This window comes from Salvelinus alpinus, chromosome 28 (genome assembly GCF_045679555.1).
Source record: "Salvelinus alpinus chromosome 28, SLU_Salpinus.1, whole genome shotgun sequence".
Lineage (NCBI taxonomy): Eukaryota > Metazoa > Chordata > Actinopteri > Salmoniformes > Salmonidae > Salvelinus > Salvelinus alpinus.
In genome coordinates, this window is record NC_092113.1 from 26,770,157 (window position 1) to 26,797,145 (window position 26,989).

The 26,989-nt window shown below is 40.0% G+C and overlaps 1 protein-coding gene and 1 pseudogene across 1 annotated transcript; both read left to right on the plus strand.

Moving 5' to 3' along the window:
- Nucleotides 1-91: 91 nt before the first annotated feature.
- Nucleotides 92-2,947, plus strand: LOC139556865 (osteoclast stimulatory transmembrane protein-like; annotated as a pseudogene).
- A 3,719-nt stretch (nucleotides 2,948-6,666) lies between these two features.
- LOC139557558 (thyrotropin-releasing hormone receptor-like) lies at nucleotides 6,667-12,830 on the plus strand. Its single transcript, XM_071372541.1, has 2 exons — nucleotides 6,667-7,744; nucleotides 8,214-12,830. The coding sequence occupies exons 1-2, from the start codon at nucleotides 6,950-6,952 to the stop codon at nucleotides 8,625-8,627; spliced, it is 1,209 nt and encodes a 402-aa protein (XP_071228642.1). The 5' UTR covers nucleotides 6,667-6,949; the 3' UTR covers nucleotides 8,628-12,830.
- Nucleotides 12,831-26,989: the final 14,159 nt, after the last annotated feature.

Here is a 26,989-nt window from a genome sequence, read left to right on the forward strand (position 1 = left end):
GTGTTTTTTCGTCAATCCATGGAATTTATATATTTAGCTGATGTCAGTGAGCAGGCACCAACAGACATGCAACACAGTAATGTATATAACAGAAGAACTTGAAACCATGGGTTAATATTCAGAAGGGGGCCAAGCCTCTATAGTCATTTTTAATCATTGACCCAAGTGACACAGCATAATATGTAGTAAGGAGAATAGACAGTGCAATCAAGTCTTATTTAACAGCCGTGTGTCTGACAGCACCAAACAAGATACTCAACAAGCCAAATGAGGCGAACAACATTTGAAAGAAGGTTATATTGAAATGTGGTTTGAACACAATTTTTTCATATGTGTCTTAAACCAAGCAGACATACAGTATTTTGCCCCCTATTTCTCTAAAGAATGGTGCAGGGCTGTAAATTCCTTATAATGTCTGTTTGGTGTTGTAAAGTGTCTGCAATCTCAAGGTTTGGCACATGGTTAACTCTGCAGAACCCGAAGGTAGTTAGTTACTCAGTGTGAGAGAGGGGTCATTGGGGTAGGCCCCAGTAAACAAGACAAACTACAACAGAACACAAGAAACGCAGCAGCACAGAACACACATTAAATAGAAGAACTTACTACGAAATGTTGGAAAAGGAAGTTTGACAAGTCGTACCATACATGAAATTGCTAGACCTTGATGCTCAACCAATCAAATATACAGTAAATGATTTTACCTAGCTGAACATTTAGTTTTGGAAGACTCTGACACATACAATTGATTTGGGGTTGATTAGATCCTTTCCTTTTTCAACTTGTCGAAGGTTCTCTACATGCTCATTGATTCCCAGATAATAAAAATACTTCCTCCTATTAGTCAGTAGAAGTATAAATGACTTCGCACAGGGTTATGTTTAGATCTATAAATAGGACACAGATGTAGGATCTTCATTTAAGCCAGTTTGCTATAGCAGGAAAATAATCTTGGCGCAACAGGAAATGTGAATTATTATGTGGATTATAATTAATGGAATTTTTTAGTAGGGGCTGATACATTTTTTGTTAGGGCATATCAAGTCTGACATTTCAAAGTGGAAATTACAAACTTTAGAAGCCTTTTAAAAACCCAAATATACTACAAGTTTGCATTTCCTGCTTAGCAGGAAGATTCTCAGCAACAAAAGAATGATCCAATTAGGATCTTACATCTGTACCACACTGCTCATATCCCGTAGCACCTTTCAAATCTCCAATACTTCCCTAAATTATTAGTCACCAAGTATTGCATTTGAACAACTTTCATCATTTTCAGCTCACACTTTTCCCCAATAACTTGATTCATAGGTTGTCCATGTGAGTGAGTGCGTTAGCATGTGAGCATGAGCAAGAGCCCTTCTGTCCCCTTTGAGAACAATCTTACACATATCTATGTGACATTGACTCTGAATGATAAGCTCCTTTTTCAAAAGTTACCCATGCACTGGGAAAGGGAAAGTGCAACTGAAGGTTTTGCCCGCTCTTTTTTAAACTCATCTGAGCTTTTTCAAGAAGCAAAGCGAGATCTCGTTAGATAAGCTATCAAAGTAAAACAGGAAGAACTGAATATTGTTACCAGACAGAGAAAATGTGATAAATTTACTCACATTGACTTGTCAGAGATCAAAAAGAGGTGTATTACAGTAAGCAAGCAGATTGAGAGTGACTTTTTAAATGCCAAGAAACTGCTAGAGGAGTATACACTTCTGTCAAAAAGAATTCTGGTGGCTCACTTTGCAATATATCTGATAGCTGAATCAGCCTGATACCTGAAGTCATGTCATTTCAGTTAAGTTTGACAATGTTTACATCACAAGACAGTTGTTGCAAAAGTTATCTGATGATGGAATCCAAATAAAACCAACTAACCTGAAAAATATGGTTAATTCCACAAGTTGTAAAATAACAAAACAGGAATTTACCAGATGTCTTGCTCCAATAGTACACTCTTAGAAAAAAGGGTTCTAAAAAGGTTATTTGGCTGGCCCCATTGGAGAACCCTTTTAGGTTCCAGGTAGAACACTTTTGGATTCCTTGTAGAACCCTCTGTGGACAGGGTTCTACATGGAACCCAAAATGATTCTACCTGGAACCAAAAGGATTCTACCTGGAACCAAAAGGGATCTACCTGGAAACAAAACATTTTTTTCAAATGGTTCTCCTATGGGGACAGCCAAATAACCCTTATAGGTTCTAGATAGCACCTTTTGTTCTAAGAGTGTATTGGTGACTTTGTATTTCATTGTTATTTTTGTGTACCATCTAGTTACAGTGAATGGGCCTTGGCTGTTGGATGTTCCAGCTACATCTGTCAGCATAGCTGTGAAAAATATAAGGTATGTCAATATTGATACTTTTCGAAATGCGATCAGGCACATCCCAGAACATAATGTGACATTACATAATGTGTAGCCTTGAGATCAATAATAATATGAAATTGAATAACACATTGAACAAATGGTGACTGGATTCTCTTTTCTTTGACAGGTTCAGCTGCGCTTCCCAGGCCTACAGTATGTATTATCCCAGCTATCTGTGGGATACAGAACTAGCAAACTTCCACAAGCAGTATGACTGGACATTCAGCCCAGAGGCATTACGCTGTGATGTAGAGCCATCTGCACCAGACCTGAGAGTGAGGGTCTTATTGGCACTACTGTCTCTGGTGGGATACATCATGGTGTTTCTGGAGTTCTACACTAGGAGCCTCCTCAGAAAAGTGTCTGCATCCTTCTTCAAAAAGCAGTAGGAAAAGATCATTCATTTCTTATTGAAGAATACAGGTGAAACAGGGCAAACATTTTAACAACACTTTTTAATTTATGCTTTCTATGGACAGACCCACTCCAACTCGCAATACCGCCCAAACAGATCCACAGATGACGCAATCTCCATTGCACTCCACACTGCAGTCTACCACCTTGACAAGAGGAACACCTATGTGAGAATGCTGTTTATCAACTACAGCTCAGTGTTCAACACCATAGTGCCCTCCAAGCTCATCACTAAACTCAGAACCCTGGGACTGAACACCCTCTGCAACTGGATCCTGGACTTCCTGATGGGCCGCTCCCAGGTGATGAGGACAGGCAACAACAAAACTGCCACGCTGACCCTCAACACGGGTGCCCCTCAGGCGGGCATGCTTTGTCCCCTCCTGTACTCCCTGTTAACCCACCTCTGCACATGACTCCAACATCATTAAGTTTGCTGACAACACAACAGTGGCAGGCCTGATCACCAACAACGATGAGACAGCCTGGCAGCGGTGCCAGGACAACAACCTCTCCCTCAACGTCAGCAAGAGAAAGGAGCTGATTGTGGACTTCAGGAAACGGAAGGCCGAGCACACCCCCATCCACATTGGCGGGGGTGATGTGGAACGGGTAGAGAGCTTCAAGTTTCTCGGTGTCCAGATCACTAAGGAATTAACATGGTCCACACACATCAACACAGTCATGAAGAAGGCACGACAATGCCCATTCCCCCTCAGAAGGCTGAAAAGATTTGGCATGGGCCATCAGATCTTCAAAAAGTTATACAGCTGCACTATTGAGAGCATCTTGACTGGCTGCATCACCTCTTCGTATGGTAACTGATTGGCATCCGACTAGAGGGAAGTGCGTACGACCTAGTAGATCACTGGGGCCGAGCTCCTTGCCATCCAGGACCTCTATACCGGACGGTGTCAAAAAATTGACAAAGACTCCAGCCACCCAAGTCATAGACTGTTCTCTCTGCTACTGCACAGCAAGCGGTACCGATGCACCAAGTCTGGAACCAACATGACCCTTTAGAGCTTCTACCCCCGAACCATAAGACTGCTAAACAGTTAACAGAATAGCTATCCGTACTATCTGCATTGAACCTTTTTGGACTTACTCTTTTGACTTATCACGTATGCTACTGTTTACTATCTATCCTGTTGCCTAGTCACTTTACCCCTACCTATATGTACATATATACCTCAATTACCTCGTACCCCTGCACATCGACTCGTTACTGGTACCCCGTGTATATAGCCAAGCCATTGTTACTCATTGTGTACTAATTCCTTGTGTCATTATATTGTTTCTATTATTTTTCTCTCTATATTGTTGGCAAGGGCCCGCAAGTAAGCATTTCACTGTTAGTGTTCACCTATTGCTTACGAAGCATGTGAGAAATAAAATGGGATTGATTTGATTTGAAGCTTGACTTGCTGTTATTATTTGTAGTTTAGGGAGACCTCTGCTGTAGAACTAAAGAACTGCTTTTAATGCTTTTCCCTGATCCTGTTTTAATTTCTTGCCATTATAATAGTAGTGAATTATTTTAGAATCTCAAAAAAAAACTTCTGAGTCTCTACAACTGTCAGCTGAGAGAATTTGTCGATTACATTTTTCAATATTTCCAAATTCAACTGATTCTGTAATATACAAAATAGATTGGAAAAAACATAAACTCCAAAGTGACACAAGCAGGCTTATCCCTGTGTTAAAATACAATCAATGAATCCAGTGCCAACATCCTGCCCTCCTTGATTCAAAGGGCCTGTTGAGGACAGGACAGGGCATCCTGTTATTGAGTCACAGTAATATGACCTTTCTCCTGGTTGTGGAGCACCACTTTACGCCCAGACTGCCTCCTCTCAACAATACACTCATGTGACCATGTTTCTAGACTAAATAAATACCATATAACATACAATCCCAAGTGTTTTCACTCAATCTTTTATATTGTAAAAGGTTGACGCTTTAAAAGATGTTGATAAAACACATTTTACGCCGCTTGAGGAACAGGACCATTTATGACTTTATTTCTTACTGCAAGGAAGAACTCCACAATCCACAGACGACAGTTGGTTTGATGTCTACATAGCCTCACTAGGTGTCACTAAGTGCATTTGAGATGCTTTTATGGCACAAGTAGGTTATGAAAAACAGTCATTATACTCTTTACATGATCATAAAACATAACATTTATTAGACTCAGATTCATGTTCAGAGGGGAAGTATTTTGGCACAGTCTTACAGTTTGACATTTCATATGCACAAATTAATTAATAAAATAATGTTTTAAAATCCACATATAACAAGCATGATTATTGTTTTAGTGTTTTGGTATTACTGTTTATTATTTCTGGTCAATGATGGTTTAGATTGTGTAAAACTTATTTTCATATGACACATAAAACTAATTTAATGTCTCTCTGAGAGCAAAAACTGTTTCTGTAACTCTTGGACTTATGTTGGAATACAAAAACTGTTTTAATTTGTCATATATTAAAAAGGCTTCTGCATTTTTATCAGCACATTACTTTCAACTCCGAGAAGGCATCAGAAGGCTATTTTAGCCAGTGTATTAATATAATGCCTGTTCATCTATTTTTAATCCAGCCATTTTGTCCCTTTTCATTTTTTGTCATGTTTACCCCATACTTCAAGACTTTGTCAAGATAATATGCTTTGTTGCTGTGAGGCCTGGAAAAAATTTACAAGTCCTATAATTTCTCTTGTCATAAATCTTTGGTTCTGTACCAAAATAAAAATAAAGTGAATCAATTGTATAATATCTTGCCTGTAACTTTATCTATTGATTCTAATCCAAGCTAGCATACAAGAAAAATGTCACTAATTAAGCATCAGGGAAATGTAAAACGAGCTTTGTCAAATGGGGTGATTATGAGAGACCCATGGTCAAAAGTCATCTGCCTGAGCAGTGTATTTGTACATTACATAGCTTAATTTAACAATACAGGGACGCAACAATCTTTGACTGAAGGAAAGCAACCACTCAGAATTAGCTATAGCATGGACAGCTCTGTCCACCTGCTGACAGATTAGGGCTGGAGTAGCCTACTCTCTGATGCGCTCCAAGACGCTCATTAGATGTGTTGTCTTTGTTTGAGAGAAAACCAGACGAGGTTTGCTAGATGATGAGGTTGGCTGAGTGCTGAGGGGCTTCAATTAGTAAGCTATGTTGTGTTTCAAATGGTATTAATTTGTAGATGTCCATCATCCATTTCATTTTTTATGAATTACAATTCGTATGATGTTTGCTAAATGTATGATATGTTACAAATGGCTAACTTTAGCTGAGCTAGGGGTACGAGTTAGAGGTTAGGGGTTAAGGTTAGGGTTAAGGTTAGGGTTAGGAGTTAGGTTAAAGGAGGGGGGTGCATCATCAATATTAGCTGGTCTCAATTGCCCAAAAGAAGACATAAAAAGAACCCTGCTCATCTTCATGATAAAAACAAGGGACATATTTCCAGCATTTATGCAACCATTGTTTCATAGTTTAGTAATTAATATTATATTGTCATTGCTAGTGATAGACAGGGCTGAGTTGTAGTCTATAATTTTGCTGTGGTTAACTGCTGGGTTATCATCACCTCGCACAGTCACAGTCATAGTCATAGACGTTGATAACGTCCCATAGGAACAAACCTAATCAGATGGCCCAAAGCAGCAGTAAGGACACTGCACCATTTGATGTGTGGCTGAATATGGAGATGGAAAGAGAGATAGAGTGATGGAAAGAGAGATAGAGTGATAGAGAGAGAGAGAAAGAGAGAGAGAGAGCGAGAGCGAGAGAGAGAGAGAGTGTTCAGAGATGAGGGAGTAGTACAGCATTACTGAGAGACATAGTAGTTCCTTTACTACTGTCTCTGTGGATATCAGCTGGACTTGGTGAGTTATGAAGCTTAGACCATTCCTAACCATGGTCGCTAAACTGCCTATTTTCAGTTATTGTAATTGTTATATAGTAGCTCTTTCATTCATTTCAAATGTCTTTGTCATCTCACATGATGATTGACTGATATGTGTATCTTATTATGAAACAAAATAATTGGTTCGCTATAACTTTTGATATATTCTGGGCAATCTTGGAATCATTTGTATCTTAATTCTGTTCCACCTCAAGGCAAATTAAAGCAGAAGAAATGTGCCAACACAAGTAAAACACCATGGAGAATACTAATGACACTTTTCAAGATGTCATCAATTTCACACAGAATGAAGTTCTGATTAATATGCCACAGAACTCTATGGAAGTACAAGTTATAACAATTGTTCTCGCACTTATAATATGCGGAGTTGGGATAGCGGGTAATATAATGGTGGTGTTGGTTGTGCTGCGCACCAAGCACATGATGACCCCTACTAACTGTTATCTTGTCAGTCTGGCTATTGCGGACCTTATTGTCCTTTTAGCGGCAGGTTTACCTAATATTTCTGAAGTAGTCGACTCTTGGATATACGGCTATGCTGGGTGCCTTTGCATCACATACCTGCAATACCTGGGTATCAATGTATCATCCTGCTCCATCACAGCCTTCACCATTGAGCGCTACATTGCTATCTGCCACTCCATCAAGGCGCAATTTATTTGCACTGTGTCTCGGGCGAAGAGGATAATTTCTTTTGTGTGGATTTTCACCTCGCTTTACTGCACGATGTGGTTATTTTTAGTGGACACGAACGAAACTGTCTACGCCAATGGGGTGTTGGTCAGCTGTGGCTACCGTGTCTCAAGAAACCTCTACATGCCAATTTACTTTCTAGACTTATCTTTGTTTTATGTCCTCCCTCTGATTGTGGCTGTTGTGCTGTACGGTCTCATCGCAAGGATTTTATTCATGAGCCCCTTGCCAACCAATCTCAACGGCAATAGTGAAGGTTCTATACACCAGGGACGCTCCAGCAGCACAGTCAAGGTGTTGGGCAAATCAAACAAGGGTGCAGTGACGTCAAGAAAACAGGTAGGCTCATCAGATCAGGAGGATAGTAATAAATGCTTCATAAAGGCTTCTAAATTGACAATAGTGTACAAAATGTGTTCACAGTAATAATTTAGAATACAGCATTTGACAGTTTATCTATGTAGTATGGGATTACAACAATCCTAACTGGACACATCATGTGGGCATACTACTTGGATTGTAATTCAAGAGAGGGAGGATACATCACAGCAGGCTCATAGTAATGGTTTCAAAGTCCATGGAATTCTGTTATTATCACCTCTGTTTACCATCATTAGACTGTTCTACACTACACCAGAAAAACACTGTTTTGTTTTTGCAATTTGATTTCCAGGCATAAAGTGCCTTTCATCAGTCAAAAAAATGTATATAATAATAATAATATATTTTTTTAAACTACCAGCAACATTTGAGTCAATTATCGCACTGTGCATTTTTCGTTTTGTTTGCCCTGTGCCCCATAATTTAGGTTACTAAGATGCTTGCAGTGGTGGTGATTATTTTCGCCCTGCTCTGGATGCCATACCGGACGCTGGTGGTGGTAAACTCTTTCATGGACCCACCCTACCTAAACACATGGTTCCTGCTCTTCTGCCGCTTATGCATCTACACCAACAGTGCCATCAACCCTATCATCTACAACCTGATGTCTCAGAAGTTCCGGGCCTCCTTCAAAAAGCTTTGCAAGGGCAACGGACTAGACCCAGAGAAGGTTACCAAGTACAATGTGCCAGTGTATTACAGTGTCATGAAGGACTCTTCCCATGAGAGCCCTGAGCAGACAGAGCAGGAGGATGTCAGCAGCTTTGGTAACACTAGTGTTAAGAGGGTCAACTTCACAGATAAGTGTGGGAACACCGGCACTATGTTCAGCGTTGCCTGATAGACGGACAAAATAGAAATAAGTTATTTGTGTAAAGTGAGGTTTTATAAAGTGAATGTGACGTAATTATTTTTGCCATGTGTCAGAAGTCAGTAGGCTACTAGCGCTTTTTTTTTTTTTACATATACTTTTTTGTAGTTTACTTGTATTTACTGTTCGAATATATTGTGCAATCTTATAGCACAGGCCAAACCTCAGAATTTCTAATTAAAAACCCATTACCTGCTTGTTAAAAGACATTAAGTCACCCAAACAATCTAAAAGATTGGCTGTAGAACTCCTTGAGGGTTCCTTGGAGACTATCCTGGGTTCAATCTTTGCATTTATCAGAAACACTTTAATACTACATTGTTTCAACTAATTCTTACTCAGTAACAGCTTCCGCAAACATTTTTTGGGGGTTTACTCCACTTTTCGGTCCAAGTGTTACCTGAACTACTATTTAAAAATGTGTTGGCCCAACTTAGCTCCAACTTGAGAAAACGTAGGCAAAAATTCTGTCAACTATAAATTATTGTTAGGTCATCTTACCTAAAAAAACGCTGTGGAACTAGTTGTGACAAACAAACAGAGCTTTTAACGTACAATGTTTTCAACTTACATATTTTACATTTTGATATACATGATTACATTGTGCATGTTCATTTATGCTGTAATTTATATTCAACATGGGATTTGAACTCATAACATCTTGCTTCACAGCATTCTTATCTTCCTGCTATGTAGTCACAACCATGTCTGTGTCAATGACTGATTTCACCTCTATTGCTACACTTTGCAATTCAAAGTAAATCTCAATTCTGTGTACTTTTAAGTACACTCAAGGAAAACTATTGTATTTATCATAGTGATTATGGAGTAACATTAAAACCTCACCAGCATAAGAAAACTATACAGAAAAAACTAAAATTGCTGAAATAAGTAAATCAAACCAATGATGAGAGAATAGTCAGATAAACTGATCATTTGCACAGACTTGGTAGTTAGTATAAGAGGATGATCGGAATGCCATGAACCAAGAGTTTGCTTGTGTTTTCAAATCCCAGGTGAGGTCATGTTGAATAAGAATTACTGTATCAATGAACATGCACAATGACATCATGTATGTCAAAGTGTATCAAATATGTAAGTTGAAAACATTGTGTGTGTGTGTGTGTGTGTGTGTGTGTGTGTGTGTGTGTGTGTGTGTGTGTGTGTGTGTGTGTGTGTGTGTGTGTGTGTGTGTGTGTGTGTGTGTGTGTGTGTGTGTGTGTGTATATATATATATAAAACTAGTTCCATAGTCATTTTTAGGTAAGGCAATGCGGTGCGGTGCGGCGTCTCCTCTAAATAAATAGTGGGGGCACACCTTACTGGTAAAATATGTGCCTATCACAATAATTAAAACAAAATGTCAAGAAAACTGTAAGCTATTACACCATTATTTTTCATTACCACATGTCAGAGAAATTAAAAATTAGCGAATGGACTTGAAAACTGGTGGTATAGCAGCCTGCACTCCAAAATGTGATGTGAATAATGAGCGAATGGACTTGATAACTGGTGGTATAGAAGAAGCCTGCACTCCAAATTGCGTTGAGTAGAGTGGCCGTAACTGAGACCCGCGCAGACAGCAGTGGACACATCAATTCTGGCCTAATGACAATCGCCAAATGTCATTACACTTTTTGGTGTTTGGTCTCTTTCCATTCACCACTGTTTGGAGGCTGGAAATATGTTGCGAGTGGATGAACGTGCACTGGTAGCCTAGTAAAGGAGCCCTTTGCAGTGACTGTTTGAGAATCAGAGGAAAACACTATGACTGGTTGTGTTAATGCCACAATAAAAGGTAATACATTTTAAAGTTAAATGATACATCTTTATTTCTAGGCCCACACAGAGCCTATTGAATTAATAGGGATTCTACAGTGTCATCAGAAAGTACGAATACCCCCTGATTTATTCCACATGTTGTTGCGTTATATACAGCCTGAATTCAAAATGTATTAAATTGTTGATTTTTTTTCTCTCACCCATATACACAAATACCCCATAATTACAAAGTGAAAACATGTTTTTAGAGATTGTTGCACATTTCTTGAAAATGAAATACAGAAATATCTAATTTCATTAAGCATTCACACCCCTGAGTCAATACATGTTAGAATCACCTTATGCAGTGATTACAGCTGTGAGTCTTTCTGGGTAAGTCTCTAAGAGCTTTGCACACCTGGATTGGACAATATTTGCATATTATTCTTAAAATAATTTTTCAAGCTCTGTCAAGGTGGTTGTTGATCATTGCTAGACAGCCATTTACAAGTCTTGCAATATATTTTCAATCCGATTTAAGTCAAAACTGTAACTAGGCTACTCAGGAACATTCAATGCCATCTTGGTAAGCAACTCCATTTTATATTTGGCCTTGTGTTTAAGGTTATTGTCCTGCTGACAGGTGAATTTATCTACCAGTGTCTGTTGGAAAGCAGACTGAACCAGGTTTTCCTCTAGGATTTTACCTGTGCTTACTGCAGCTCTATTCCATTTATGTTTTATCCTAATAAACTCCCTAGTCCTTGTCGATGACAAGCATGCCCATAACATGATGCAGCCACCCCGATGCTTGAAAATATGATGAGTGGTACTCAGTGATGTGCTGTGTTGGATTTTCCCCAAACATAATGCTTTGTATTCAGGACAAAAAGTTAATTTCTTTGCCACATTTTTTGCAGTATTACTTTTGTGCCTTATTGCAAACAGGATGCATGTTTGGGAATATTTGTTTCTGTACAGTCTTCCTTCTTTTCACTCTGCCATTTAGGTTAGTATGGTGGAGTAACTACAATTTTGTTGATCCATCCTCAGTTTTCTCCTATCACAGCCATTAAACTCTGTAACTGTTTTAAAGTCACCATTGGCCTCATGGTGAAATCCCTGAGCGTTTTCCTTCATCCCTGGCAACTGAGTTAGGAAGGACGCCTGTATCTTTGTAGTGACTGTGTGTTTTGATACACCATCCAAAGTGTAATTAATAACTTCACCATGCTCATTACCCATCTACCAATAGGTGCCCATCTTTGCGAGGCATTGGAAAACCTCCCTAATCTTTGTGATTGAATCTGTGCTTGAAATTCACTGCTTGACTGAGGGACCTTACAGATAGTTGTATGTGTGGGGTACAGAGATGAGGGAGTCATAAAACACATCACTATTATTTTACACAGAGTTAGTCCATGCAATTTATTATGTGACATGTTAAGCAAATGTTTTACTCCTGAACTTATTTAGGCTTGCCATAACAAAGGGGTTGAATACTTATTGACTCAAGACATTTCAGCTTTTCATTTTTCATTAATTTGTAAACATTTCTAAAAACATATTTCCACTTTGACATTATTGGGTATTGTGTGTAGGCCAGTGAATATTTCTGAAGGCACTGTATATGTAATTCTATGATTAGGCCCATCCATTTATTTGATGCGCGCACACATAGGAGGTCCCATACCAGGAAGAAATTAAATCTACTTACACCCCTGCATATGAGACAAGTTGAGCAAACAAATCAGTATTAAGATGACAGAATTTTTGCCTACGTTTTCTCAAGTTGGAGCTAAGTTTGGGCCAACTACTTTTTTGTTGTTCAGGTAACACTTGGAATAGTTGAGTAAGTTGAGTAACCCCCCAAAAATGGAACCAGCTACTTAATAACAATTGGTTGAAGCAACTAGATTTTTTTTACAGTGTAAGAACAGCAGGTGGATGGCAGGTGGATGGACTAATAATTGAGCAATTAAGAACTAGGGAGAAACACTAGAGACTGCGGTCTCTGTGTTATGGACTGCTATTATAGAGTAATTTCTGAAAAGAATAGACTTGAATGTCAGATGACTTATATTGTCACAAAACAATGTAGATTGTGGGTCCGTTTGATATCGGCTTGTTGGCCACTTGACACCACTGAAACTATTGTGCTCATCACACTGTACAGTATCTGTTTTGGTCTGTATATGTTGAAGGATGTAAATCTATGTGTACAATGTGAAAGTGTTTATGATGCAATGTATTGTAAATATACTCCATATAACTTTTTAGCATTTTCAAATACAGCATTTTCTCATACTGTGTGTAACAATGTATAGAAATGTCATAACAATCATAGCTCTTTGGGGACTTGATTTTTGTGATTAATTATAGTAATTAACTGAATTAAAGGTGACCAACCGACATGATTTTGTCCAATTTTTCTGTTGGAAAAACAACAACAACAACAAGTTAGTGATGGCTAGGTATGGTGTTAGAAAATAATACATTTATCAGAGAAACATTCCCTTTTAGTTTGCATCGTGATGCCCTCCCTTCCCTTCACCAGAGTCTGTTAGTTTGACAGTAATGCTGTGCTTGGTAAATAGTGGAGCTGTCAGATCGCATATTTATACACTCAGCTCTGCTGCGCTCCCAACAGTGCTCCAGATGCTTGCCAGCCAATGAGGTGACAGGTCCAACTACAAGCACCGCCGTCTTCTCACACGGCGTCAGTGATGATCATAGTCATTCATAAACAATGGAGGTGTATCCACACTACAACAAACATTCATTTACATTGTGTTCTGCTGAACCAAATGAATATTTATTGTTACAGTACGTCCATTCTATCCTGTTTTCTAAAAAATAAAATACAAATCTGCCTTTAGATATTTTTTCACAGGATTCTGGATTAGGGGCTGAAGAGATTTCTTCCAACCTTCCATATAATATCTTCCTTCTTCTTTCTCATCAAGCTTTACATTTAGAGCCAGAGAGCGTTAATTTCTACTGTTCATTATCTCTTTTAATCCCCCTTGTGCTATGAGCTGCTTTCTTAGAAACCAAGATGCCTACCTCAAGGTTTTAAATAAAATAAAAATGTATTGGTCACATACACATGGTTAGCAGATGTTATTGCGAGTATAGCGACATGCTTGTGCTTCTAGTTCCGACAGTGCAGTATCTAACAAGTAATATCTAACAATTGCACAACAAATACCTAATACACACAAATCTAAGTAAAGGAATTGAATAATAATATCTAAATATAAATATATGGATGAGCAATGTCAGAGCGGCATAGGGTAAGATGCAATAGATAGTATAGAATACAGTAAAAACAGATTTTTTCACAATTCCTCACATTTAATCCTTGTAAAATTTCCCTGTCTTAGGTCAGTTAGGATCACCACTTTATTTTAAGAATGTGAAATGTCAGAATAATAATAGTGATTTATTTCAGCTTTTATTTATTTATTTCAACACATTCCCAGTGGGTCAGAAGTTTACATACACTCAATTAGTATTTGGTAGCATTGCCTTCAAATTGTTTAACTTGGGTCAAACGTTTCGGCCTTCCACAAGCTTCCCACAATAAGTTGTGTGAATTTTGGCCCATTCCTCCTGACAGAGCTGGTGTAACTGAGTCAGGTTTGTAGGCCTCCTTGCTCGCACACTATTTTTCAGTTCTGCCCACAAATTTTCTATAGGATTGAGATCAGGGCTTGGTGATGGCCACTCCAATACCTTGACTCTGTTGTCCTTAAGCCATTTTGCCACAACTTTGGAAGTATGCATGGGGTCATTGTCCATTTGGAAGACCCATTTGCGACCAAGCTTTCACTTCCTGACTGATGTCTTGAGATGTTGCTTCAATATATCCACATCATTTTCCATCCTCATGATGCCATCTATTTTGTGAAGTGCACCAGTCCCTCCTGCAGCCAAGCACCCACACAACATGATGCTGCCACCCCCGTGCTTCACGGTTGGGAGGGTGTTCTTCGGCTTGCAAGTCTCCCCCTTTTTCCTCCAAACATAATGATGGTCAATATGGCCAAACAGTTCTATTTATGTTTCATCAGACCAGAGGACATTTCTCCAAAAAGTACGATCTTTGTCCCCATGTGCAGTTGCAAACCGTAGTATGGCTTTTTTATGGCAGTTTTGGAGCAGTGGCTTCTTCCTTGCTGAGCGGCCTTTCAGGTTATGTCGATATAGATCTCGTTTTACTGTGGATATAGATCCTTTTGTAACTGTTTCCTCCAGCATCTTCACAAGGTCCTTTGCTGTTGTTCTGGGATTGATTTGCACTTTTCGCACCAAAGTACGTTCATCTCTAGGAGACAGAATGCGTCTCCTTCCTGAGCAGTATGACGGCTGTGTGGTCCCATGGTGTATATACTTGCGGACTATTGTTTGTACAGATGAACGTGGTACCTTAAGGCGTTTGGAAATTGCTCCCAAGGATGAACCAGACTTGTGGAGGTCTACAATTATTTTTCTGAGGTCTTGGCTGATTTCTTTTGATTTTCCAATGATGTCAAGCAAAGAGGCACTGAGGTTGAAGGTAGGCCTTGAAATACATCCACATGTACAACTCCAATTGACTCAAATTATATAAATTATCCTATCAGAAGCTTCTAAAGCCATGACATAATTTTCTGGAATTTTCCAAGCTGTTTAAAGGCACAGTCAACTTCTATGTAAACTTCTGACCCACTGGAATTGTGATACAGGGAATTATAAGTGAAATAATCTGTCTGTAAACAATTGTTGGAACAATTACTTGTGTCATACACAAAGTAGATGTCCTAACCAACTTGCCAAAACTATAGTTTGTTAACAAGAAATTTGTGGAGTGGTTGAAAAATTAGTTTTAATGACTACAACCTAAGTGTATGTAAACTTCCGACTTCAACTGTATATGAGATGAGTAATGCAAGATATGTAAACATAATTAAAGTGGCATTATTAAAGTGACTGGTGTTCCATTTATTAAAGTGGAACCTTTAAAGGTTTGTTCAATTAAGGTTAGTATGTTTCACACTGGGGAGTACCGCTGAAACATGTTTTCTAAAGATTTGCATCAGATGAGATTTGCTACACAGTTCACATTTATGAATTTTACTTAAAATGCCTGCAGAAAATTACCAGGTGAGATTAAAATAGAGAGGTAGGAATGAAAAGGAGGACATTCTGTCTGCAAGAGGTTTCAGTCGCAAACTTTTCGACTTCAATGTAGACCGTTTCTTCACATAATGCAATATAATGTGGGTAATGCATCATTGATCCACAATGATAAGAACATGTTATTTTGGTGGATGGTGTCTAGTCCAAAGGAATCATATTATTTAAATATAGATTGCAGGGTAGACACTCATACCCATCCATGGCCATGTATAACCTGAGTATCAGACCATTCAGACTGCAGGTGTAGTGTAACATTTATAATGCAGTTATACAAAGCCGCTCTAACAACTATGTATCATGCTTTTCACGTGGCCTTCTAAGCCTCATTATGATAGGGATGGAGGTCATTCATCCACCTCAAGGGTGTCTGCCTCCTCACTATTAGGATTCAAACAAGCATAATCAAAGGTCAGCAGAGACAGACAATGGCCATTCTGCATGGAGAGGTGAATCATATCAGTGTTGATTTCAGGATGTCTATTATGCAACATTGAAGAGTCTACTCAAAGAGTCTCTTTTTCTTTTTTTCATTTCATGTAAATTAATGCTCTCTCCTGTCTGAAAATGAATGTATTAATTGCCTGGAATATCATGTACTGAGTTGACACTGATAAACAAGCCATCATTAAGGTGTCTATATCTGTTACTGCTCAAGTCCAAGAGTTAAACCTAATGCCTTTTATTACCCTGTTTCTAACAGAGGATAGTTTCAGCTTTGTCTACAGTTTTTTCGTTTTATGAATCGCTGTATACACAGTATGTACAGTATAGGTTGCATTTTCTTGAGAAGCATAAAAGGGTGACAAAGAGCTATAAAAAGTCTAAGACGAAGAAAGACGAGGAAGAGGATGAGGAGGAAGAGGAGATGGAGAGGAAGAGGAAAAGGAGAAGGATAGGATTATTTCAAAGTATTAGCTGATTTTAGGGGTTTATACTTCAGACGTACGTTTATTATTAGACATGAACTCCAAAGAAGGAATAGCCTAGGCATGTACTTCATATTTGGTCAATCAGACCCATCAGGCCTCCCGGGTGGCGCAGTGGTCTAGAGCGAACCCAGAGTCTCTGGGTTCGCGCCCAGGCTCTGTCGCAGCCGGCCGCGACCGGGAGGTCCGTGGGGCGACGCACAATTGGCTTAGCGTCGTCCGGGTTAGGGAGGGTTTGGCCGGTAGGGATATCCTTGTCTCATCGCGCTCCAGCGACTCCTGTGGCGGGCCGGGCGCAGTGCGCGCTAACCGAGGGGGGCGGGTGCACGGTGTTTCCTCCGACACATTGGTGCGGCTGGCTTCCGGGTTGGAGGCGCGCTGTGTTAAGAAGCAGTGCGGCTTGGTTGGGTTGTGCTTCGGGGGACGCATGGCTTTCGACCTTCGTCTCTCCCGAGCCCGTACGGGAGTTGTAGCGATGAGACAAGATAGTAATTACTAGCGATTGGATACCACGAAAATTGGGGAGAAAAAGGGGATACAAATTGAAAAATAAAAAAATAATTTTAAAAAATCAGACCCATCAGACATAATCAAGTCTGTGAGCAGAGCTGAAGCAGATGGAAACGTGAGAGCACGCATTGTAGTCTCAACGATTTTCTCATGGCCACTGCAATTTTGATGGCAATCAAATTAATTTATTCAGCAAAGACAATATCAAATGAAACATAACTGCGAGCAGCAATGAACGGGGTTCACAGATGTCAGAAAGACCACAAGATCAGTTAAATAACAAAGCAAGCACTCTCATGTAGGAACTATATTCCTTTATGTGCAATCAGTGAAAGCATTACAATGTTTATATCTCAATACCACAAGGATGACGCAAGTGAAGTTTAGTCTAGTGCCGTAGGTTGGTTATATATATTTGATTATTATATGGTTATATATTTAATGCAGGAGGCAATCGTTCTTAAAGTCATTACTTAATGTGTTGTCTTTGTATACCAATTCTATTAATTTTACTAATGGTTTATGTTAAGATTTGTGAAATATTTTCAGTGTTGGTGTATTGGTGTAAATCAAATCAAATTAAATGTTATTTTTCACATGCGCCGAATACAACACCTTAGTGTGAAATGCTTACTTACAAGCCCTTAACCAACAATGCAGTTCAAGAAATAGAGTTAAGAAAATTTTGACTAAATAAATGAAATATTTTTTTTAAATGAAAAGTAACACAATAAAATTACATAACAATAACGAGGTTATATACAGGGGGTACCGGTACCGAGTCAACATGCAGGGGTACTAGTTAGTCAAGGTAATTTCTACCTTGACTAACCTGGGGGGGGTGCATGTAAATACTCCGGGTGGCCATTTGATTAATTGTTCAGCAGTCTTATGGCTTGGGGGTGGAAGCTGATAAGGAGCCTTTTGGACCTAACCTTGGCGCTCCGATACCACTTGCCGTGCAGTAGCAGAGAGAACAGTCTAAGACTTGGGTGACTGGAGTACATTTTTTTGGCATTCCTCTGACACAGCCTAGTATATACAGTTGAAGTCGGAAGTTTACATACACCTTAGCCAAATACATTTAAACTCAGTTTTTCACAATTCCTGATATTTAATCTGAGTAAAAATTCCCTGTTTTAGGTCAGTTAGGATCACCACTTTATTTTAAGAATGTGAAATTTCAGAATTATAGTAGAGAGAACTATTTATTTCAGCTTTTATTTCTTTCATCACATTCCCAGTGGGTCAGAAGTTTGAATCTTGAAGAACACTCTGACCTTAATGGCCATGTACTCTTATAATCTCCACCCGGCACAGTCAGAAGATGACTGGCCACCCCTCAGAGCCTGGTTCCTCTCTAGGTTTCTTCCTAGGTTCCTGCCTTTCTTGGGAATTTTTCCTAGCCACTGTGCTTCCACAGCTGCATTGCTTGCTGTTTGGGATTTTAGGCTGGGTTTCTGTATAGCACTTTGTGAATGGCTTTCAAAAAAGATGGAGGAAAATCTATACTGACGGACCTTATTGATCCTTGAGGCAAATTTGTTCTGCATGAGGAAATACACCTACATACCAAGCTTCAAGTATCTAGGTCAAAAGGAGTGATGGATATGAGGGTTTAAGTGAGACTGCTTGTAACAGCGCCCTCTATAGGCCATTGGTGCCATTATTTTTTTACCAAGTTACTCACGGCTTATAGTTTCTCTATGCAAAAAAAAGTAAAAAATAAATATCAATCTATACTTACGTTATTTGACCAAGGAAAAGTAAATAATACGATTTCACAGAATAACAATAGGTTTCACAGTTTTGCTGATTACCCCTAATTAAAGAGAGTATCTAATCACATTGAATTAATTTACATCTCTGTTCAGTATGCTCTGAGGTGCATATGAATAAGGAATAGTCCAAATATTTAAAATGGTCTCATCTCCCAACTAAACTGAACATTTAATTATTGGTATAGGCTATGTGTGTCTTTCAGATGACTGGCAAAAAAAGAGGCACAAATGTCATTGACTTAGAGACAACTGAAGCGTATATCAAATCAAATGAAATTTTATTAGTCACATGCGCCGAATTCAACAATTGGCCTTACAGTGAAATGCTTACTTACGAGCCCCTAACCAAAAAATACAGATAAGAATAAGAGAAATAAGTAACAAGTAATTTAAGAGGAGCAGTAAAAAATAACATTATATACAGGGGGGTGCGGGACAGAGTCAATGTGCGGGGGCACTGATTAGTTGAGGTAGTATGTACAGTGGGGCAAAAAAGTATTTAGTCAGCCACCAATTGTGCAAGTTCTCCCACTTAAAAAGATGAGAGAGGCCTGTCATTTGCATCATAGGTACACTTCAACTATGACAGACAAAATGAGAAAAAAAATTCCAGAAAATCACATTGTAGGATTTTTAATGAATTTATTTGCAAATTATGGGGGAAAATAAGTATTTGGTCACCTACAAACAAGCAGGATTTCTGGCTCTCACAGACCTGTAACTTCTTCTTTAAGAGGCTCCTCTGTCCTCCACTCGTTACCTGTATTAATGGCACCTGTTTGAACTTGTTATCAGTATAAAAGACACCTGTCCACAACCTCAAACAGTCACACTCCAAACTCCACTATGGCCAAGACCAAAGAGCTGTCAAAGGACACCAGAAACAAAATTGTAGACCTGCACCAGGCTGGGAAGACTGAATCTGCAATAGGTAAGCAGCTTGGTTTGAAGAAATCAACTGTGGGAGCAATTATTAGGAAATGGAAGACATACAAGACCACTGATAATCTCCCTCGATCTGGGGCTCCACGCAAGATCTCACCCCGTGGGGTCAAAATGATCACAAGAACGGTGAGCAAAAATCCCAGAACCACACAGGGGGACCTAGTGAATGACCTGCAGAGAGCTGGGACCAAAGTAACAAAGTCTACCATCAGTAACACACTACGCCGCCAGGGACTCAAATCCTGCAGTGCCAGACGTGTCCCCCTGCTTAAGCCAGTACATGTCCAGGCCCGTCTGAAGTTTGCTAGAGAGCATTTGGATGATCCAGAAGAAGATTGGGAGAATGTCATATGGTCAGATGAAACCAAAATAGAACTTTTTGGTAAAAACTCAACTCGTTGTGTTTGGAGGACAAAGAATGCTGAGTTGCATCCAAAGAACACCATACCTACTGTGAAGCATGGGGGTGGAAACATCATGCTTTGGGGCTGTTTTTCTGCAAAGGGACCAGGACGACTGATCCGTGTAAAGGACAGAATGAATGGGGCCATGTATCGTGAGATTTTGAGTGAAAACCTCCTTCCATCAGCAAGGGCATTGAAGATGAAACGTGGCTGGGTCTTTCAGCATGACAATGATCCCAAACACACCGCCCGGGCAACGAAGGAGTGGCTTCGTAAGAAGCATTTCATGGTCCTGGAGTGGCCTAGCCAGTCTCCAGATCTCAACCCCATAGAACATCTTTGAAGGGAGTTGAAAGTCCGTGTTGCCCAGCAACAGCCCCAAAACATCACTGCTCTAGAGGAGATCTGCATGGAGGAATGGGCCAAAATACCAGCAACAGTGTGTGAAAACCTTGTGAAGACTTACAGAAAACATTTGACCTCTGTCATTGCCAACAAAGGGTATATAACAAATTATTGAGATAAACTTTTGTTATTGACCAAATACTTATTTTCCACCATAATTTGCAAATTAATTAATTAAAAATCCTACAATGTGATTTTCTGGATTTTTTTTTCTAATTTTGTCTGTCATAGTTGAAGTGTACCTATGATGAAAATTACAGGCCTCTCTCATCTTTTTAAGTGGGAGAACTTGCACAATTGGTGGCTGACTAAATACTTTTTTGCCCCACTGTACATGTAGGTTGAGTTAATTAAAGTGACTATGCATAGATGACAACAGAGAGTGGCAGTGGAGTGGAGAGGGGGGTGGGGCAATGCAAATAGTCCGGGTAGCCATTTGACTCGATGTTCAGGAGTCTTATGGCTTGGGGGTAGAAGCTGTTTTGAAGCCTCTTGGACTTAGACTTGGTGCTCAGGTACCGCTTGCCGTATGGTAGCAGACAGAACAGTCTATGACTAGGGTGGCTGGAGTCTTTGACAATTTTTAGGGCCTTCCTCTGACACCGCCTGGTATAGATGTCCTGGATGGCAGGAAGCTTGGCCCCAGTGATGTACTGGGCCGCACGCACTACCCTCTGTAGTGCCTTGCGGTTAGAAGGCCGAGCAGTTGCCATACCAGGCAGTGATGCAACCAGTCAGGATGCTCTCGATGGTGCAGCTGTAGAACCTTTTGAGGATCTGAGGACCCATGCCAAATCTTTTCAGTCTCCTGAGGGGGACTAAGTTTTGTCGTGCCCGCTTCACGACTGTCATGGTGTGCTTGGACCATGTTAGTTTGTTGGTGATGTGGACACTAAGGAACTTGAAGCTCTCAACCTGCTCCACTGCAGCCCCGTCGATGAGAATGGGGGCGTGTTCGGTCCTCTTTTTCCTGTAGTCCACAATCATCTCCTTTCTCTTGATCCCGTTGAGGAAGAGGTTGTTGTCCTGGCACCACAACGGCCAGGTCTCTGACCTCCACCCTATAGGCTGTCTCGTTGTTGTCGGTGATCAGGCCTACCACTGTCGTGTCATCGGCAAATTTAATGATGGTGTTGGAGTCGTGCCTGGCCGTGCAGTCATGAGTGAACAGGGAGTACATGAGGGGGCTGAGCACGCACCCCTGAGGGGCCCCCGTGTTGACGATCAGCGTGGCAGATGTGTTGTTACCTACCCTTACCACCTGGGGGCGGCCGTCAGGAAGGCCAGGATCCAGTTGCAGAGGGAGGTGTTCAGTCCCAGGGTCCTTAGCTTATTGAATAGCATTAACGGCACTATGGTGATGAACGCTAATGAATAGCATTCTCACATAGGTGTTCCTTTTGTCCAGGTGAGAAAGGTCAGTGCAATAGAGACTGCATCATCTGTGGATCTGTTGGGGCGGTATGCAAATTGGAGGGGGTCTAGGGTTTCTAGGATTTCTGGGAAGATGGTGTTGATGTGACCCATGACCAGCCTTTCAAAGCACTTCATGGCTACAGACGTGAGCGCTACGGGTCGGTAGTCATTTAGGCAGGTTACCTTAGTGTTCTTGGGCACAGGCACTATGGTGGTCTGCTTAAAACATGTTGGTATTACACACTCGGACAGGGAGAGGTTGAAAATGTCAGTGAAGACCCTTGCTAGTTGGTAAGCGCATGCTCGCAGTACACATCCTGGGAATCCGTCTGGCCCTGCGGCCTTGTGAATGCCTTGTGTGATCGGCTGCGTAGAGCGTGATCACACAATCTTCCGGTAGAGCTGGTGTTCTCATGCATGTTTCAGTGTTATTTGCCTCGAATCAAGCATAGAAGTAGTTTAGCTCGTCCGGTAGGCTTGTGTCACTGGGCAGCTCTCGGCTGTGCTTCCCTTTGTAGGCTGTAATGGTTTGCAGGCCCTGCCACATCCGACGAGTGCCAGAGCCGGTGTAGTACAACTCGATCTTAGTCCTGTATTGATGCTTTGCCTGTTTGATGGTTCGTCGGAGGGCATAGCGGGATTTCTTATAAGCTTCCGGGTTAGAGTCCCGCTCCTTGAAAGCGGCAGCTCTAGCCTTTAGCTCAGTGCGGATGCTACCTGTAATCCATGGCTTCTGGTTGGGGTATGTACGTACGGTCACTGTGGGGACGACGTCATCGATGCACTTATTGATGAAGCCAATGACAGATGTGGTGTACTCCTCAATGCCATTGAGGAAACAAACAGTGATTACTTGCCTAAGTCAATAGATATTGACCAAGTTGGCCAAATCAAACTGTTCCATATCGAATAATAGAATGGGTTTTCAGACAAGGCTGGCTCACAGAACAGGACAGGTAACCTATTCAAGCCCAGAGCAGTTGATGCAGAATGACAAATCATTGGATCATGAATAGGATACATTTAACAATAAATGCCATATGCATATAGCCATGCAACAGCAACTGGAGTTATTTGAAAGCATCAACAAGCACGATCAAGTTGAAGAAGTAGACACACAGTATAGTATGCTTTGGTATGATATCATGGCCAATGGTGTGAGTGTAACAAGCTGTAGCATTTATAATTAAGCTCTTTAGAAACAATTAACAATGTTTTACTTCTCTAGTGTCTCAAGATTGATATATTTCTATTACCAGGACATTTATTTTCTAGGGTTTATTAGCATTACAGTGCTTATTTGATGTGGGAGTAAAACGAGTGGTTGTTATGAGACAGCCTGAGGTTCACATAGTGCTGGGCCTCTGCTTTTATCCCGTCACCCAGTAAAGTAACGGTGCGTGTGGCTTGGGTGATCTGTCTACCGTTCCACCCTTTCTCCCTAAGCATATGGCTCAGAGGTTGCCTCTTTCTATCAGTCAACAGAGAAAATCTTATACCAATTCTGGACGAAAATGGTTGTCATCCATCTTATTAATATTTCAGTCCTGTGTTATCATTGCCACCCAGATTTATTGAACACCAGTCACATTTTGTCACTGCCAGTGCCGGGATGTAAGTTTGACCATACTAATCTTCAGGCTGTGCTCAGCCTCTTGAAAGTTGAAAAGATTTCAGAAGCATAACACGCTCCAAGCTGGAATGCCTTTTCCAGATCCAGATACTTCCTCTTGATCTCAGAAAGTGGCAAGCCTTTTCCTAGGAAAGAAGGCCTACTCAATCAACAATGGATCAAGACGTCAACTAAAACACCTTTCCTAACAGCACATCAAACAGGAAGAATTCAGAAAATGTTGGGGTGAGTGTAAAGTATGTTGTGTGATATTTGTATGTTTTTCCTTTGTTATTACAATGTATAATACAGTTATTACAAGTAAACATACAATGTGTAACCTAACCAAGGCATGTTTGGTGCCTGCGGACTGCAAACTTAAATGTATTCACAGATTCAACTTCAAGTGTCTTGTAAAAGACCACCAGCACCAGGAATATTGCAGTGAAGTGCTGTTGAACTATTCTATCTGAGATTGAAGCTTCAAAGAAAGTCTCCTGCAAAAAAAACTATTTCCTGTGGACTTCTATTTTTATATGACTGCCTTCTAAGCTACAGTACACATACTAGTACACATACTAACCTTTTGCTGCACAGTTCTTGTTTTAAGCAGATGTCTTAGCCATATTGGAATATTATTTCAATATTTTATGAAGTGTCAATGGTATGTCCTGTCTGCTCAGTCTAGTAGATGCTTTGTTACCTTTAATTGTGACTGAGGGGATGGTGTGACATCTGTCAGAGGAAGCAAAAACAATAAACAATTATCATTTTGGAGTTAACACAATTATTGATTTGTTAATCAATCAGTGGCTATGGTTGTTTTTAGAGGTGGATGACTATGTTTTCCCTTGTCAGCATTCACATTACGTGAACCCCAGTTAAGACAATTATAGACACCGTCAGTCACAATGTGGAGATGGAATAAAAACATGAGTCATCCTTTAATACGTCCATTTGCACAAGAGCAAATGCCATAACAGCTGTCTGATGCTTCTACTCAAAGTCATAAACCTATAGCAAATATTGACGATCGATTTGTGGCCATCACACTGTACCCTGACCTTTCCATAGGGTTACATGTTTGGTTTTGTTGTTAGTGATGTTAGTCATGTTCTTTCAAACGGTAGAGGCTCTGTCTATTTCTATGATTCATCTCCTATAATAATCTATCCTTCTATCTGTCTATTTCACAAAATAATCCATCAGTTCCATCAGTTCTGTGGATTTCAATGGATTTCAAGCAATTTCCAGACTGATATTTCTAACTTTCTACCTCTGGAAATCAGACACTCCTCTGAGGCTCTGAAGCCTTGTCAGCCAAAGCTTAAGAAAATAGCTTAGAAGTTGTACTGTATGCCTGGAAACTGCACTTATATTTTGAAATCCTCAGGGATAAAATGAAGATACAGTCTGAAGACATCTGAGGTGACTACTTTAATGGATTGCACATTGTCCCATTGCCTTGTATCGATAAATATTGTTAGTGATCAACCACAGTGATATGCATAGGTGATATAAAAGTTATACACTGTTATATAAATCTGTTATGACAAAATGTCCTAAATGCAATGTTACACTATTCTTTATTCTAGCACTAACACTTATTACAGCCAAAGAGCCTGAAGGCAAAGGAATGTGTAAGTGGGTACAACAAAGTAATTTGCAATACAGCTAAATCAGTCATGCCCACATTTCTGTCCAAAGTGGTCATGTATTTTCTTTCCATTCCTGATTAGTAACCTGACCACACATCGGTGCTACACAATAAATAGATGTATTTACCTGGGAGAAAAGTCTGACTGGTGATTTACATTTTGTGATTCTTTCCACATTAATGTCTTATCAAAACATCACTGGCTACAAATGAATGTTCTGGATGTATGGGTAAATTGTGAAATGTGATCTCATAAATACAGATGCATTCATCTACCTTTTCTTGGATACTTAACAGAGAGTTTGAATGGCTTATGACTACAAAATATTCAAGACATTAGAAGCAAAATAATGGAACCAATAAAATTCATAGCAACACTGTCCAGATGACAAAATGAATATATAGTGCCTTCATACAGTTTTCACACCTGTCATGTCTGTTCCCGCTCCCCCTCTCTGGCGCTCGAGGACGCCAGGCGACCCATCATTACTCACACCTGTCAACATCGTTACGCGCATCAGCGCTTCATGGGACTCACCTGGACTCTATTACCTTATTGATTGCCTCCCCTATATCTGTCACTTCCTCAGTTTCATCCCTGTGTCTGCATTAACGTCATTTTGTTCCCCCTGTCCAGATGCTGTTCTTGTTTTGTTTCATGCCCATTTACCCATTAAATCTTCACTCCCTGTACTTGGTTCTCGTCTCCCAGCATCTGTCCTCACAGATTTGTCGGCCTGGCTCCCTCGATCCTTTTTCCCCAAAAAATTGTGTTTCAGACTAAATTTAAAACGGATGAAATTTTGGTTTTGTGTCACTGTTCTACACACAATACCCCATAATGTCAAAGTGGAATTATGTTTTTAGAAAAGCTGAAATGTCTTGAGTCAATAAGTATTCAACCCCTTTGTTATGGCAAGCCTAAATAACTTTAGGAGTAAAAGTTTGCTGAACAAGTCGGATAAGTTTCATGGACTAACTCTGTGTGCAATAATGGTGTTTAACATGATAAATGATTACCCCATCTCTGTACCCCACACATCCAATTATCTGTAAGGTCTCTCACTCGAGCAGTGAATTCCATACACAGAGTAAATGATAAAGACCAGGGAGGTTTTCCAATGCCACGCAAAGAAGGGCACCTATTGGTAGATGGGGAAAACAACAAAAAGCAGATATTGAATATCCCTTTGAGCATAGGGAAGTCATTAATTACACTTTGGATGGTGTATCAATACACACAGTCACTACAAAGATACAGGCGTCCTTCCTAGCTTAGTTGACGGAGAGGAAGAAAACCGCTCCGGGATTTCACCATTAGGCCAATGGTGATTTTAAACCAGTTACAGAGTTAAATTGCTGTGATAGGAGAAATCTAAGGATGGATCAACAACATTGTAGTTACTCCACAATACTAACCTAAATGACAGAACGAAAAGAAGGAAGCTTGTACAGAATAATATATACAAATATATTAATATAAACATGCATCCTTTTTGCAATAAGGCACTAAAGTAACACTGCAAAAAAATGTGGCAAAGAAATTAACTTTTTATCCTGAATACAAAGCATTATGTTTGGGGCAAATCCAACATAACACATTACTGAGTATCAATCTTCATATTTTCAAGCATGGTGATGGATGCATCATGTTATGGGTATGCTTGTCATTGGCAGGTACTAGGGAGTTTCTTTGGATAAAAAGAAACGCAATAGAGCTAAGTACAGGCA